At 36.0% G+C, this 16,424-nt stretch overlaps 1 protein-coding gene across 3 annotated transcripts in view; it reads left to right on the forward strand.

Annotated features, from left to right (window-relative positions):
• The window catches only part of CSMD3 (CUB and Sushi multiple domains 3), a 726,530-nt gene that overhangs the window by 470,439 nt on the left and 239,667 nt on the right, over positions 1 to 16,424 (forward strand). For all 3 annotated transcript variants that reach the window (XM_055706136.1, XM_055706138.1, XM_055706139.1), the window contains 2 exons: positions 7,719 to 7,875; positions 13,747 to 13,938. In XM_055706136.1, coding sequence (XP_055562111.1) covers positions 7,719 to 7,875; positions 13,747 to 13,938 — 349 coding nt within the window. The remainder of the gene's footprint in view (positions 1 to 7,718; positions 7,876 to 13,746; positions 13,939 to 16,424) is intronic.

The raw sequence follows: 16,424 nt of genomic DNA on the forward strand, positions 1-16,424 counted from the left end.
ATTCAAAACTGGTAATGATCAGGGTGAGTGTCTTTTAGCACATACCATTTAAATGCAATAAAATACCCATAGAAGGGATTAAATAATTGTTTAATTTTTCAGAATAATCAATTTAATTAAACTTACTTCTCTGAATTCAAAGGAACAAGAAGTACCATGGCAATCATATCTGATTCAAAAACAAAAAAAAGTTTTTCTGCCGTATTCTGCGATGTAGTTACTAAAATGAGGATTATGGTCACATATCTTTCTAAGAAACTACTTCAATTCAGACTGGGTTTTATTTTATCTAACTTTAGCCATCTGAGCATTAGGTTGGGATTTTTGTACTTAGATGTCAGACATGGGCACTTCCAAACAGGAGTTAATTATACCTTTAAGGCATAAGCACACCTAAACAACCAATGTAACATGAAATCAGGCAGTAAGTGTGGGGGAGCAGAAGTTTATTTAAAAAAAATATGTATTATGTTCTTATTAAAACACAAGAAAAACAAAATAAACCAAAGGCTACTAGATGCCCAGCATGCGCAGTTATGTTTATTTTATTTTGGCCTCACTGCATGCTTCAAAGATTTACTTTCAAAGATGCTTTGTATCTATTAACATACACATAGCATGGAAAAACAAACAAACAAACAAGAAAACAAACAAAAAACCCCAGCTACTCAAGTTTCTGTTAAAACATCCAGATGGTGTATGCAAGTGTGTAATTTTAACAGTTTTGGAATTTCTTAGTGAAGCAGAAAAATTAGTGAAGTTATGGTAAGATCTTTAAATTAACCAACGTTAGCATAAGATTTGAACTCAGGTCTTATATCTGAACTTGAATTCTTATCCACCCAAATCACTGTCCTAATACTTCTGTCCATATTTAAGATGCCCAGCCAGGAAAAGTACATTGGTGCATTTTACTCAGGAACTTTTCAGTTGGAACCATTCAACTCTTATTATCTTCGTGTAAAAGTCATAGCACTGTAGGGAGGAAGCTACAGTTATATGAATATAAACTTTTACGTAAATATAAATGAATATGAAAATAAAGGCATTCACATTTTTTCTTTTTTTGTTCCTTAATCATTTAATGCAGATACAATTTTGAAAAGATCTATGCACATAAGATTTCTCAAGTGCCATTCCAGCCATGTGCACTGCAGATGTTTAACTAGAAAATACTAACTCAGAGGCTTATAAAAGAGAATTTGACTTCAATATTGCTACTCAAGTAATGTGAACTTAAAAGTAATGCCAAATTAATTTTAAATGGAGGGAGGCCACCACTCAACTGTAAATGTCAATGGCAGAAATATTTGCTGTGTTTTGCAGGTGTATCTATTAGATGAAAATATCTAGTAAATAAAGTGTTTGTTTCTCATGTCAGCATCCTTGAATTATAATAATGAGCTGAAGTTCCTCTCAATCTATTAAAATAAACATATAAGAAGTGTTCTTTATTGTGATTATAACTTTTCAGCTTATCTGACAATGTAGCAAGACAGAGGCACTTGACATTTAGTATTGCAGCAAGGAATTATATCTGTGGAACCCATTGTAACTTGTCCTGCCTCATCTCTCAGATTAAAGTCTTACAAATGGTCTTAATCTCACCAGACTCATTTTTTTTCACATGTTCATTTGATAAAGGAGTCTTGTTTCAGGAAATACAAAGCAGCAGTCACAAATTCCAAAACTCTTCTCATGGAACCAGTTCTGAAGTTGTATATTGATCTCTGTTATTATTGATTGCTTCTCACCTCCAGGAGCTGAAAAAGAATTAGTGGAAGATTTGTTGTGTGACTGACTTGGAAATATGCCTAGTATTTACTATTAATATCTTCAAGATCAGAAAAGTAGTCTTGGGTTATCTGCATTTTTTTTTTCTGGTATTCTCTTAGACTGATTTGCATTAATCCCAGTAAATCATCCTTGAAGATAAGTTTGCAGAAACTTCCTTTTATTTTTGTGGAACTGATAACTAAAATGAAAAAAGGGAAAATACTGCATAATTTGCCTATTTTGCTGACTGTGGAGAATACAATTTTGGCTACAGGAGTAGGATGTTAGGGTTATACTTTAGTTTTTAAGTGAATCAATAATCATCAACAAATGCTGTAATCCTATCAAATATATACCACTTTGTTATAAATGTAAATACTAATGCCTTGACCAAATGCTAAGAAATCTCTGAGGTAGGTAAAGAATAACAAAGTCTTCTGGAATTAAAAATGGCAATGGAAGGAGGTTAAAAAAGAAAATAATCAGATTATCATCCAGTCTTGCAGCAAACAGCTGAGTGATGTATGGTAAATTACAGTTCCCTTTTAAATATGAACTAGGAAAGGTTAGGAATTCACTGCCTGGAAATCTAGGTTCTTAAACAACAGCTTCCAGACAGGGCTTCCTTTCTTCAAACACAAGTGATGCAGCCCCATGGTATTCCATAGTTAAAGCTCAGTTTTTTAGCTACAGAATTTGGTTATGAAATAGGTAGTCTCTGTTCTGCAGAACTGATAGATGAAAATGTTGGCAAAGGAATTAATCATATACTTTGTGTTACTTTTTCTTTCAGCTAGTATTTTAGATTACTAGAGATATGCAGATAAAATTCCATTCAAAGTCTGAAAAGATGTAAATAGTCTACAGAACTTTTGATGTGTTGTTTAATCAAGTCAGGGAGTTTGCTGCCTACCACATGAATTAACTGACCATGGATCAAATTTATACCTGACAAGCACGGTGATTGAAACAATGAAACAGCTGGACTGGGAATAGAGCGTTAGTGGAAAACAGCATATTTAACACAAATAAATCACCGCCCTTACTGTTACTCCCAGGGCAGAGAAGGAGGAGTGCCCATTTATCAATTCTGAACTGGTATAGAACAGAGGTTTCAGAACATATAATTTGTTTTTCATTTGTTTCATTTAGTATGCAATTGTCTTTTTGATGTAACTGCTCTGGCTACTTACATTAATGTTGTAGTTTGTTTGTTTATTGTTTGGCTGTTTGTTTTTTATTGGAAACTCTGAAATAATATATAAATCTATATTCCCCTCCCGCCCTGGGCTATAACATGCTCTTGATAGTGCCACATCTTGTTTTAATATTTGTAAAAGTTACAGGGTATATGAAGAATACATCCATATAGTCACTGTATGCTAATCCATTTAATATAAATCTCAGGATCTGTGTAGCAATTGTTTCCTCCTTTGTAATTGTAGATAATTGAGTTTGTGCAATATGTTTTCAAAATTCAAAATTTTTAGAGTAAACAGCCAAGGTAGGTATCAGGGAAAAAACAATACATGGTTTCCAAAGTATGATAACATTTCTACCTGATTTCCACTCCCCCACCCCCACTCCCCTGCTTTTATCTCCATCCACCAGTTTTGCTTGTAAACTCTGTAGTCTCTGATAGCTGTAAGGAAACCCTTTAGATCTGCTGGGAAAGAAATGGAGTTGCCATTGTTCTCCTTGTGTGAATAGTCCATTGTTAGTGGTGAACACTTTATCAGTTGAATGTAGGAAGTATTCTTCTATGGCAAAGATCTTCTAATATACTTTTCTAATTTACTGGGGGAAAGGCATCTTTTATTAAAACTGAAGCTTGAACAAAGATAATATGATTGTTTTCTTTATTTTTAGTTCATTTCAACATAAATAATATAACAAATAAAGAATTCAACATAAATAAATAACATAAATGTACCTATGCATGGTGCTTATTATTGAGTAGGTTTTTTTTAATGTTAAAGAAACAAACACCCACCTCAAAAAAACTTCAGGCAGATTCTGTAAGCGAATCTAAAACAAAAAAGAAAGGAACACCAGGTATAAAAAGGACTGAGATGGAAAAAGTACAGCAGTTGTTTTGGGGGATTATTTTTTTTTTCCTTTTGTAGTAGGTTATGTGCTTGGCAGTATGTAAAGTGAGAGCTGATGTGCCAGATAAGATTGCACCTATGTGGGGAAAAAAAACCAAAGACTTTATTTTTGATACTGTAATGAAGTAATCTTTCCTTCTACTAAACACTCAGTACAGCAACAGGCAGTCAACGGTGTGTCAGTAAAACAAATAGAAGAACTGGCATGAAGGGTCCCCCTTTCCCCTGTGCTTGGCTCAGCACTCTGTGCTCCTACAAAATATGGAGGATTCAGTTTTACTGCATTTGTTTACTGTCTCACCTGTAGGCCAGCTTTGAAATGTGTGCATGTGATTCTGTTTTTAAGGGTTTTTATGCAAAGATTTTGAAAGGAAGTAATGTTTGGGGGTTTTGCTAATTTGGTTCTTAAGAATCTCCACACCTGGTATCATAATCCTTTTAGCAATATCATCCTTAAAGCACGAGTGAGAAATAGGTAATAAATGGGAGGGTGGTGGTGTGTGTGTGTGTAAACCCAAACATATGGACCCTTTTCTGTCTTTATATTAGTGCTTCTATTTGCATGTGATATAAATGATATGTTTGACAGGGTGTTGACAGCCTCAGCTCTGATCTTGAGATTTCATGTTATTTCTTCCCTTTATAAAGGCACAGATATTCATATCCATATGCCTTTTATGTTTCAATGGCAAATCTCAAAAATAGTTTGATTAAAATGCACAAATTTAATACATTCACTTCATACTATTCCCTTGCTAAAATTTTATGGAATTAAATAAGTTAGCAGGAAAAAGGCCATTAATTTCCATTTAAAATTTGTTGGTAACAGAGCCTCTTGAAAGCTTAGGAAGTTTTATTTATTCTCTAACTATACATGCAAACATAACCCTTCCTCCCCAAATTAAACGTTACATCTATCAATTCCAACCACATATCTGTAAACAGTGTTCTCTATTAGCATCCTTCCCTGTAACATTTCAAAATATCATTGTGTTGTGAGAAACATTAATACAGTTCTTTTGTGCCTTTGCTCCTCTTTCATGAATTAAACATTTTACAGATCAGGCCTTTAAATAGCTGATAAAGATGGACCTCTTTTCTGAATAGCTTGTTGCTGGCATATTCAGGCATTATAAAGTCATGAATCAATTATCTTTGCATTAATGCTACATGCTGACTTTAAAGAAAATGCATCCCTCCAAATAATATTTTCATAATGATTGCTCTTATCCATACATTTAGAACCCAAGTGACATAAATTCAGATGTGCTGGCAAGGCCCATAAGAAGGAATATTCCTATATTAAAATTAAAATAATATTGCTACCTTAAATGGCATATAATCTCATCTTCTGAATTCTGAAGCTGAATTGCTAACTCATTCCAAATCTTTAGCGAAACTGCCACCTATTTTAGGAAAGTTAGAAAGAAAATGCTGGTTCTGCAGATCTCACAAGAGAATGTAGGTTGTTGCTACTTTCTTTGCAACTTAAACTGTATGATTTAAATTACATCTAGAAATATCTATTTAGTGTGCATTAACTTGAATGAAGCACAAAAAAGATATGACTTAAATTGAGAATTATACTACAAAATATGCATCCGTTTATTGTCCTAATGGAGGCTCCACTATCTCAAGAACAGGGGTATATGTTACTTTGAGTATTTTAAAGTCAATGACCAAAAGAAAAAAAATTAGTATTTAATGTTCAAATGAATCACATCCCTCCCTCAACCAAATGAAGCTATCATACTCAAAGAATTATAGAGTTTCTGAAGCGTTAGGGTACTTTAAAGTTTGTTCTTTCATATAAATGATATAGACTTAGAAGTATTACACAGTGGGACAGCTAGTTAGCCCATTAAGTAGAATTAGTGTTAACTGTGGAGATATGTCAGTGCGCCAATGTGAAAGGTTTAATATGGTAGGACTGTTAACAAAATTGCCAATAAAGAATGTGTGGGGAAATTCTAATATGAAGAGAATGTGTATCATGAAGTGGCTTATGTGAAGTTCCGGTGAGACAGTTGGTATAACTTAAGAGCTTCCTTTGGTTAATTATTAGTGATACACACATAGCAGGAAACAGATTACTTTTATGTAGTGTTTAAAAATAAAATAAATCCCGAATCCTTGGGTGTTATTAGTTATAAATAGCTTGGATGGATTAGGAGAAAGAGTATCAAATTCAAGCTGGTTTTTTTAAGTCTGTCATGATGTAAATATATCTGCAGGATAGCAGTAGTTCTTTTGGAATAGATGCATTTCTTTCAGTTACTGAAACAGAACAAAGTTCATTTCAGAACTAATTTTCTGGTTTGTTTTGTTTTTTGGTGATGGTTTGTTTGTTTGTTTGTTTTCTGGCATGATTACTGAGCTCAATATAGTTCTAAAGATGTTTTAAATAAAATGAAGAAATCCATGTTAATACTATTATATATTTTTAATTACTTTTTAGTTAATAAGCATTAATTGCACCTTTATTTTGCTTTAATTTATTATTTTTGCTTTTTAAGGACACTGGCATTTAAATGTGAAGTTTGCTTGGAATTTATTTGCTTGTTTCAGTAAAAAGACACGGAATGATACCAAGTCATTTTGCTGTGCTTCTTAAACTGCTGCACAATTATTTATTCATTAGAGATGGCTGGAAATAGCTTCTTTGTTTTATTTCAGCATTAAATCTAGGTCTTTCTTATTATTACAGACATGAGGATTTCTGTAAAATAAGATTTATGTGTGTAAGTCATTCTCGCAGATGGGGAACAGGCATCATAATATTTCACTTCCACTTTGTTCCCTTACTACTATTGCTGGTGTATTTGTTTTGATTTCATTGTGGTACAGACTCCTGTTTACAAATTCAAGTTTTAATTACATTAAAAATTGATACAATTAGATCTTATTTACAACTGGAGAGAATTCCTTATTTTTTTGACTAAAGTTTTAGAGTTTTCTCTATATTGCAATTTGAAAATTATTCAGGTGTCAATTACAAGTGAAAATTTTCTTAAACCCATTTACCAAAGTTGTAGTTATTATAGAAGCCACTAAATCTATCCTACAGGACAGAGTGGTTGGGTTACCAATTATTGTTAAGTTATAGTTTAACTATTTTTAGATATGATAGGAATGTAATAACTGAAGTTTTGAAGCAACCAAGCTTGTAAGGAAATTTGCTGAGAAAGATTGTTTTATATATTTAATAGTCTGATAGAAGTTTCTGTTTCAAATGCAGAAAATAAAAATTCTTGAAAAAATAAATAATAAATGTGCTATATTCCAATTTACATATAGATTGCATTACCCTTTCAACTTACAAAAGCAGTTGTTAAATTTATTTTATTTCCTAGTCTCCTTTTACTTTATAGTTTTATTTGAACATCTCTTTACATATATATATATATATGTCTATTTAATGAGCTAAAATTGGGTAGATGTGAGCTTCTCTATTATGCCACCTCAGTAACTTGAGGCAGACACAGGCACACAAAATTCGTTTGGTTTTGGTTTGTGACTAGCATTACAATACTGGCAGTGAAAGTCAAAACACAGAGGTTTAAAAACACTGAGCTGATATGGCACCTCTGCCCACTTCTATTGTTACGAGGAAAATGAACTGCCGTATTTAAAATTGTGCATTTGAAAAATCACCACAATTAAATCAACAACTCAAGAGAGGCAAACAGCATATCCAGATAGTACTTCGGCTTGACTGGCAATAGATCTCCTTTGGCAGAACTGTCCTCCCTCTTAATGGAGATGTACAGAATTATTGTGTAAATCAAATATATTTTTTTCCTCATAACTGTAAAACTTGCATTTGTTTTACAGATCTATGATGGCAAAGACAACACTGCTCACCTGCTGGGCGCATACACTGGGGCATCATTAAGAGGCCTGACGCTAAGTAGTACTTCAAATCACTTGTGGTTGGAATTTAACTCAGACATGGAGGGCACTGATGAAGGTTTTCAACTTGTGTATACCAGTAAGTATTTGAGGAAACATTCATAATAGATTTATGATTTTAAAAGAAGGAAAGGTTTTTGCTCATAAGATGAAAATACAGTCTAAAGATAAATAATGATAAAATCAAAGCAAATTACTCATCACTCATCAAAAAAATACAGTTTCATAATTGTAAAAAAAAAAAACAACCAAAAACAAAACATGTAGCATACTGAAACCTTGCTTTCACAGGACATTGTGTAGTTTGCTACTTAAACCACTGTATTTTTTTTTCCAAGCATTATTTGGAAGGGGTTTTTTTTCAGTCTTGGAAAGGATGAGGGGAAAAAAAAGGATAATTTTCAGTTAATTGTATAATCACATAGCAATATTTAAGTATGTGAGTAGTCTTAACTTTGCAACCAAAAGCACTATTTCATAAAGATAATTTATAAGTGAAAGACCATTTCCATCTTAAGACTGCTTTCCAATACTAACTTTGCATTAGACTAGCAATTTCTGAGCTTGGATTATTGTTTAAAATAACTCAATTTGGAACCAAAACGATAAAGATACCTAACAAAAACTTCTTACCTCTATGTAAACTGAAAAAATTAAACTATAAGATTAAAAGGGGAAAAATGTTTTCAGATCACTGGCTTAGAAGGTATACAGGAAACGGCAATGCACACTATTTTATCAAGTGGTGACTTCTGAAAATCTATGTGATTGCTACATGTCTATTGACACATAGTGTATATGACTTATTTAGCATATAATTATTTCTTCATTGCTGAATTGCTATATAAAGCTGAACTTTTTTAACAAGCAGAACAGTATTATAAAGTAATTGCACAATGCATCTGTCAACATCCTTTTTCCTCCCTGTGTTTAAATAATTCACTTTCACCTGTTCAAAAAATATTCTTGTTTCAAAAACTCTCCATCATGTTTTTAAAACTAATTCTAATAAAAATAATGTCTATAATAATGAAAGAAAATATTTCCAGATAATACAAGCATGTAATTATTTTTCAGCTGAAAGTTGAATAATTATACCACCTAATAGTCTGTGATAGCATAGAACTGTACCCTGTGATTAAAGATAGGTCCTCCAGTGCTGTGTTACTATGTAAATGTCAAGGTATTTCATTTTTCTTATTTATATAGATACATCCAAGCCCAGCACTTGAACCTTATCATTAGCATTTCCTGCCTTTTGAGACAGGCATTCTCATAGAATATACTTTCCTAGCCTGAATAGTTATTAGCATGAACAGTGCTGAATCTTCTTTTGTAGGTATTTGTAGGTTGGAAGAGAAAAATAAAACCCAAATGATGCAAAGGTATTCAATCACTCATCACCTCCCACAAGCAGACCAATGCCCTGCCACTCCCTAAACAGTGGTCCATTTGGAAAGACTATCCCCAAGTTTTATTACTCAGCATGACATTATATGGCCTGAATATCAATTTGGTCAGCTGGGGTCACCTGTCCCTGCTGTGTCCCCTTCCAGCCTCTTACCTATCTCTACCCTACTTGATGTGGGGGCAGAGTGAGAGTGCTGCTCAACAATAGCAGAAACATTGGTATATCAACACTGATTTAGTCAATCTAAAACACAGCACCATATGGGCTGCTACTAAGATAATTAACTCCATCCCAGCCAAACTCAGTGTACTCCATTTCCTTTACAATCTCCCTTCAGATTTATATGCATAGATATGATCCCCCCTGAGCTTTCTCTTCTCCAGGCTGAGCAGTCCCAGTGCTCTCAGCCTTTACTCATCAGAGATGATCCCATCCCTTAATCATCGTAGTAGCCCTTTGCTGGACTCTATTAATTCCGTATGTCTCTTGTACTGGGGAGCCCTGAACTGGACACCACAAGTCCAGATGTGGCCTCAACAGTGCGTAGCATAGAGGGGAAGGATCAATTCTGTGAACCTGCTGTCAACGTGCCTCCTAATGCAGCCCAGGCTGCCATTTGTCTTTACTGCAAGGGTGCATTACTGGCGCATGTTCTGCTTGGCATCTGCCAGACCCTCTAAGTCCTTTTCTGCAAAGCTGCTTTCCATTTGGGTGGCATCCAGCATATATTGGTGCAGGAGATATTCTTCCCCATTTGCAGGACTTTGCATTTCTCCTTGTGGGACTTCCTGAGGTTCATGTTGGTCCATTTCTCCAGCCTGTTGTGATTGCTCTGGATGGCAGCATAACCCTCTGGCATATCATCCACTCTTCTCAGTTTAGTCTTATCAGCCAACTTGGTGAGGGTACACTCTGCCCCACCATGCAGATCATTCATGATGGTGTTGAACAAGATTGGAAATGGTATTGACCCCTAGGGAACACCTCTATTTACTAGTTAGAACTAGACTTTGTGCCACTGATCATCACCCATTGGCCATTTCCCATTTGGGGAAACACAGACAATATTTGTTTTGCATGGATGTAGACAATGAAACTTCCCCAAAGTACTGTGAACTTACCGTGATGCTTTTAAGCCGTAAACAAAATCCCCACAAGCTTTAATGAAACATTCTGTGTCCACGACACATTGTAAGCATTCGTGCTCTTTCAGGTCTCTAAAATGGCCAACTATTGCCATTCCAGATCCCCTTCACTATGCCCCTAGCTACCAGTTGTTTCTCCAGAAAGATACAGATTTCCTTTTGGTCCTGTTGCCACAGCTGCCAGCACTCTGTGGATAGCTGAAATATACTTAGAGTGGCAAAAACACTGCTAGTACCTACAATTAGGCAGTGCAGTTACATATTTACACTCAAAAGGAAAGTAATCAGTTAAAAAGATCAGTTGGTTCAGTGTCTATAAGCAGACCATCCAGAGATGAGGACATCTTGGGGATCAAGGCGCATTTTAGTTTGTTTTTGTTCTGTCCCACTTGGTTGGAGAAGGGAAAGGTTGGTTTAAATTCTGCTCATGGCAACAAGGACTAACGGGTTACTCAGAGACTTGGTGTAAAACAGCAGCTTTTACTGGTCAATTTGCTTATTGCCATTGGTATGTGGCAAAGGAAAGGGGATTGGTAAACTTGGGTTCTTAAACACATGGCACAAGGAAACGGAAAACTTGAATTCTCAGGCTTCAGATGTAGGGATGTGTAAACTGGAGGTGTACGAGGAAATAGAGCGGGAAAGGATGAGAGGGATGCATTCACCCGGCTGGGCCCTGCACGGTCCAGCAGCGCAGCCGCCTCAGGCCGCGGGCGCCCACCTGAGCCTGCGGGCAACACCTTTTATATCCTCAGTCTCTGCCCAGCACTTTCCCTGTGGCAGGCCCTGGGTGTCGATGCGCTTGCACATCAGGCCTTGTGGAACACTCTCGAAATGAGTCGGGGGTGGTATTGGGGTCCGGCGTGTCCCCGGCCCCCGCCAGAACCACCTCCGAGTGACCGTGCCTCAGCCTACGCGACTCCCGCGCTGGGCTGTGGGCCCCGGGCAGTGCCAGCCACCACGGCAGGGCGCGCCCCTCCTGCCTGCCCTCCGGCCAGGCAGGAATGTCTATAGTCCCTCACACTTTTCACACAGTGTGATCGACAATTTTCTTAGAAGACGGAAAATTCTAACTCGTCAGTAAGTATCCAGACTGGCAGTGTTCTTCATTTGGGTCTCACATTAACCTCTTTCAGAGCTTCTGCAGTGCAGTCTGTACTGGGAAGCAATAGCTTAACTAGGAAGGAGAAAAGTTCAGCTCAGAGGTTGTGGAGGCTCTTCTGGAGGTAAGCCCTTTTCAGTCAGAGGTTATTTAATGAAAAGCTGAAGGAAGAGAAGAACTGGGAAGTTACGACATTTGACCTATTTTATTTCTTATGTGAGCAAACAGCCTTATCTAACCTGAAGCATTTTGCCTGTAAAATAAAATAATGAGTATTTTTTTCAATCAATAGTAATGATTCAGTACCTGAGGAGACACTGTGAATAGCTACCTGCTGTTGACTAGATGGACAAATATTGTGTAAATCATTTTATTGAAGAGTGCAGACATGAAAAACCCTTCATTTGCCGCCATGTCACATATATAGAGAATCATATAAATTGGAAAAGACCTCTAAGATCATCAATCCAACTGTTAATGCCAGACTACATCTACATGGTTTTTAAATGCTTCCAGGGATGTTGATTCCACCACCACCCTGGGCAACCTGTTTGAATGCTTGACCACCCTTTCAGTGAAGAAATTTGTCCTAATATCCAATCTAAACCTCCCTTGATGCAGCTTGAGGCCGTTTCCTCTTGTTACCTGGGAGAAGAGACCTACCCCACCTCACTACAGCCTCCTTTCAAGTAGTTGTAGAGAACAGTAACATCTCCCTGAGCCTCCTTTTCTCCAGGCTAAACAACCCCTGTTTCCTCAGCTGCTCCTCATAAGACTTGTGCTCCAGACCCTTCACCAGTTTCATTACCCTCCTTTCTCAGGACACGCTTCAGCACCTCAGTGTCTTTCTTGTAGTGAGGGGCCCAAACCTGAACAGAGTATTCAAGGTGCGGCCTCATCAGTGCCAAGTACAGGGGGATGATCACTGCCCTAGTCCTACCAGCCACGCTATTTTGGATACAAACCAGGATGCTATTGACCTTCTTGGCCACCTGGGCACGTTGCTGGCTCATGTTCAGCCAGCCACCAACCAGCAGGCCCAGATCCTTTCCGGAAAGGCAGTTTTCCAGCCCATCTTCCCCAAACCTGTAGCGTTGTGTGGGGTTGTTGCAACCCAGGTGCTGGACCTGGCATTTCTCCTTGTTAAACCTTATACAATTGGCCTCGGCCTATCTGTCCAGCCTGCCCAGATCCCTCTGCAGGCCCTTCCCCCTCAAGCAGATCAACACTCCCTCCCAACTTGGTGTTGTCTGCAAACTTACTGAGGGTGCACTCAATCCCCTTGTCCAGGTCATTGATAAAGATATTAAACAAGACTGGCCCCCATACTGAGCCCTGGGGAACATCATTTGTGACCAGCTCCCATGGTGGTAACACCATTCACCACCACTCAGGCTCAATCATCCAGCCAGCTTTTTACCCAGTGTAGAGTACATCTGTTCAAGCCATGAAATATAGAATATCGATCTTGACGCAAAGTCCTTTTTTACCTACAAAGACTTTGAGCTGCAAAATATTGATAAAATACATTTACTTTTGGATATGATGAGGTTTTGAGCTCTTACTCCATTAATAAAATAATACCTTATTTGGAATAGAAAATTTTCCTCTGAATTTACAGTTTGTGTTTCCCTAAATGTTAATATGCTTCCCTTGATTCTGAATAATGTGTAATTCCTTTTGTTTAATTCTTGCTCCACATGTCTTAATTCTCCAAAATGTCCAAATTGTTTGGCTTGGATTCTCTATATCACCATTATAATTGCTACCTGCATGTATTTTTCAAATTTACAAATTACGGAATGCAGGATTAGGGTAGGGATTGGTGAATTCAACAGTATTTCTTTGGTGCCATAGGTGCTGTTGTGTTGTTGCTGTTGCTGTGAACAATAACAAACAAATCTGCTATGCAGTTTTGTGTTTGAGCCTTTAAACATCTATTCACAAACTAGATTGTTGTCACAGTAAATGAACAGTCACTTTAACTGCCATTTTATAAATTAACAAAAAATTTTAGAACTGACTGATAACAGTAATGAATTTGCTTCTCAGTCTTCCTCAGACTGTTAAGAAAAATGTTGTTATGACACGGTTTGGTTTGCATGCTCTAAGTTAACGGATATAAACAATTATTTTACTTAGACTGTTTAAAACCAGAAAAGAAACCTTAAACATGATGTTACATTAAGTCTGAAAATGTTTGATTTCCATTGGTAAACCAAAAATCTCTTAATTTCTTTAATGTATTTATCTATTTGATTTTGTAACTACAATGGTTTTTTCCTACCACAGGTTTTGAGCTTTCACATTGTGAGGACCCTGGTGTGCCACAGTTTGGATATAAAATCAGTGACCAAGGCCATTTTGCTGGAAGCACCATAATTTATGGATGCAATCCAGGTTACACGCTCCATGGAAGTAGCCTTCTGAAGTGTATGACAGGGGAAAGAAGGGCATGGGACTATCCTTTGCCATCATGTATTGGTATTAGACTCTTATTTTTCATTTTTTGCTTTACTTAAACTATTATCTGAACATAAGAAAGTGTAAGGATTTTTAGATCTATGTGAAATCTGATCTATATGTATACAGATCTATTTACACATACACTTACAGATTTCTCTGCATAGATCTCATCTAAGTCTATTTGAATGGTGGTGTCTTTTTGAGATTTGAAAAAGATAGTAATTATTAAACATTCGTGCATACTGAAATTCCTAATACATGAAAAAATATTTATAGTCAGCAAATAGTCAACATAAAAAAAAGACAGCATAATCAGAAAACCAGGACCATATATGTCTTACGAGGGGTTGTAAAATTAGTATTTTTTTTCCTAATTGTGTCTAAATATCATTAGGCTAGAAATTTTTTCATCTATTCACATATAAATATTGTAAAATAAATAAAAAGAAAAAATACGAAGACATATGGAGTTGTATTTTTGTCACTTGGTTTCTGTTATGGAGCTGTGATGAATATAACAATATTATACACTTTATTACAGTATTACAATAACTTTATAAGCTGTGCAGGTACCTACAGGCTCAAGTTCTTCCATGGGAGAGAGAAAAGAAGACAAGAATTAAATATTCTAGTAATTTTCTTATTTTTTATCTCCTTTTTGAGAAAATTGGGATTGAGTGAGTAGGGGAAGCAAGGGGTGAAATGCAGCTTGTGCTTAGATTTAATTTTGACAGATAACTGTGCTTTGGCATGTCTTTATCAAGACACAGGTTTTGCACTGCCACCATACTCTTTGTGAAAACTACATTATAATTATTCAAAAATGTTTTGTATAGGTAAATCTATTTAGAATGTGAATCAGTCTTTGGTGTAAACTTGTTGAATTTTAAATTAACTTTATTGAAAACATATCTATTAGCCTGATATTCACAGGGAGATAATTTATCCATCCAGTTCAGAATACCATATATTTGTATGTATTGCTCTTCATTAAGCAAACAAAAGTACATTGATGGTGTCATTTAAATAAGCTTAGACATTTTTTTTATTGATTTTGTTTATATTAGTTAGGTATTTCTCCAGCCAAGTAGTAAAACACGTTACTTGCATCCAGAGTGTGTAAAGCTGTTGTCTGTATCAGCAGTAGTATCCATCCCAGGCTGGGATATTTATAGGTTTGTTTAAATAGATTTTAAAAGAATTTTAATTAAAACAAGTGAATTTTTGTATAGATAAGTTTCAGAGGTCAAAATGTTTTTGAATGCCAATTGTAAATAATGATCTTGCATTCCAAATACCTTCTGATTTTTCATGTTAATTAAGGATCATTGCAGATGCCTTAAAATTCTCCTAAAAATAGGCGGTACGAATCTTATAAAATGTTTTAGGTATCAGTTTATGTCTTCCTGGGCTGAAAAATATATAGTAAAAGATTAATGAAGTCTTAGTAATAGTACAGCATGAGAAAATTGGCAAGAAGGAAACCAGGAAGCAGAAGAGCAGTTAAGAAAGGTACAAGATCACAAGAAAAAGCATGCTCAGATTAGCAATGTTCCTCAAAGAAAACAAAATTGCATCACAACAGCTTTTGTATAGGACTGAGACTTCTTTCAGATATCTCTTTAATATGTCTAAATAAAAGCCTGAGTCTGAACACTTCTTACTCATCCATGATCAAAAATCAGGTTTTGATACTTTAAATTCGGTAATGAATTAAATTTAAGGAGGTGAAGATGAATCAGCAGTTAAACTATCCTAACATTCCTGGTTTATAGGAATCCCTTCAGTGTTCACTTTTAGTTAGAATCAGATTGAAACGAAGCTTCTTTGCTATGGAAGGAAATTGAAAAAAACCCGACACTGATGCCCTTTATTTCCAGAGTACTTGTTTATGAGTCAGGTAGGTGTATGCACTCAAGTTCCGTGCTTACAAGAACTTGGTCTAAGCCCACCACAAGATCTCTTAGAGTCTATAGATTATTCATGCAGACCCCAAGAATCTGTGAAAACAGTGATGCTTTGCATGAAACATTTTAGGTTGGAACGTACAAATAAAATTATTTCCTTAATATTTGTGAGCAACATAGGTCAACAGACACTTTAACTTGCTGCTACTATCAGAAATTGGCTTTAAAATGCTACTGTTCTTGTTTTGGTCTCTTTTTATGGAAGAATGTGAGACTTGACAAGACAATAGAAAAACTTTTCTCAAGCAGTTGTAGTAATCATAAAATTCAAATGTGGTAAATGTTACAATACAGCATACTGTCTATGGTATTGCAGGAAGAAATGTAGTATAATATATATTTCCTGTAACTTGACAGCCTTAGAATAATTTTTAGCATTGACACAGGCAAAATTAAGGTTCTTAGGTTTGTCTTAAAGTAGGCAATCTGGAGATGTAAGATAAAAAGGATTTTGTGCTGTTACATCTGACTGCAACCTGGGAGGAGAATGCTTTCTGAGAAGTCACCACTTGCACAGCTGATTCAGCAACCAGCAAA

This window comes from Falco cherrug, chromosome 3 (assembly GCF_023634085.1).
Source record: "Falco cherrug isolate bFalChe1 chromosome 3, bFalChe1.pri, whole genome shotgun sequence".
Classification (NCBI taxonomy): Eukaryota; Metazoa; Chordata; class Aves; order Falconiformes; family Falconidae; genus Falco; species Falco cherrug.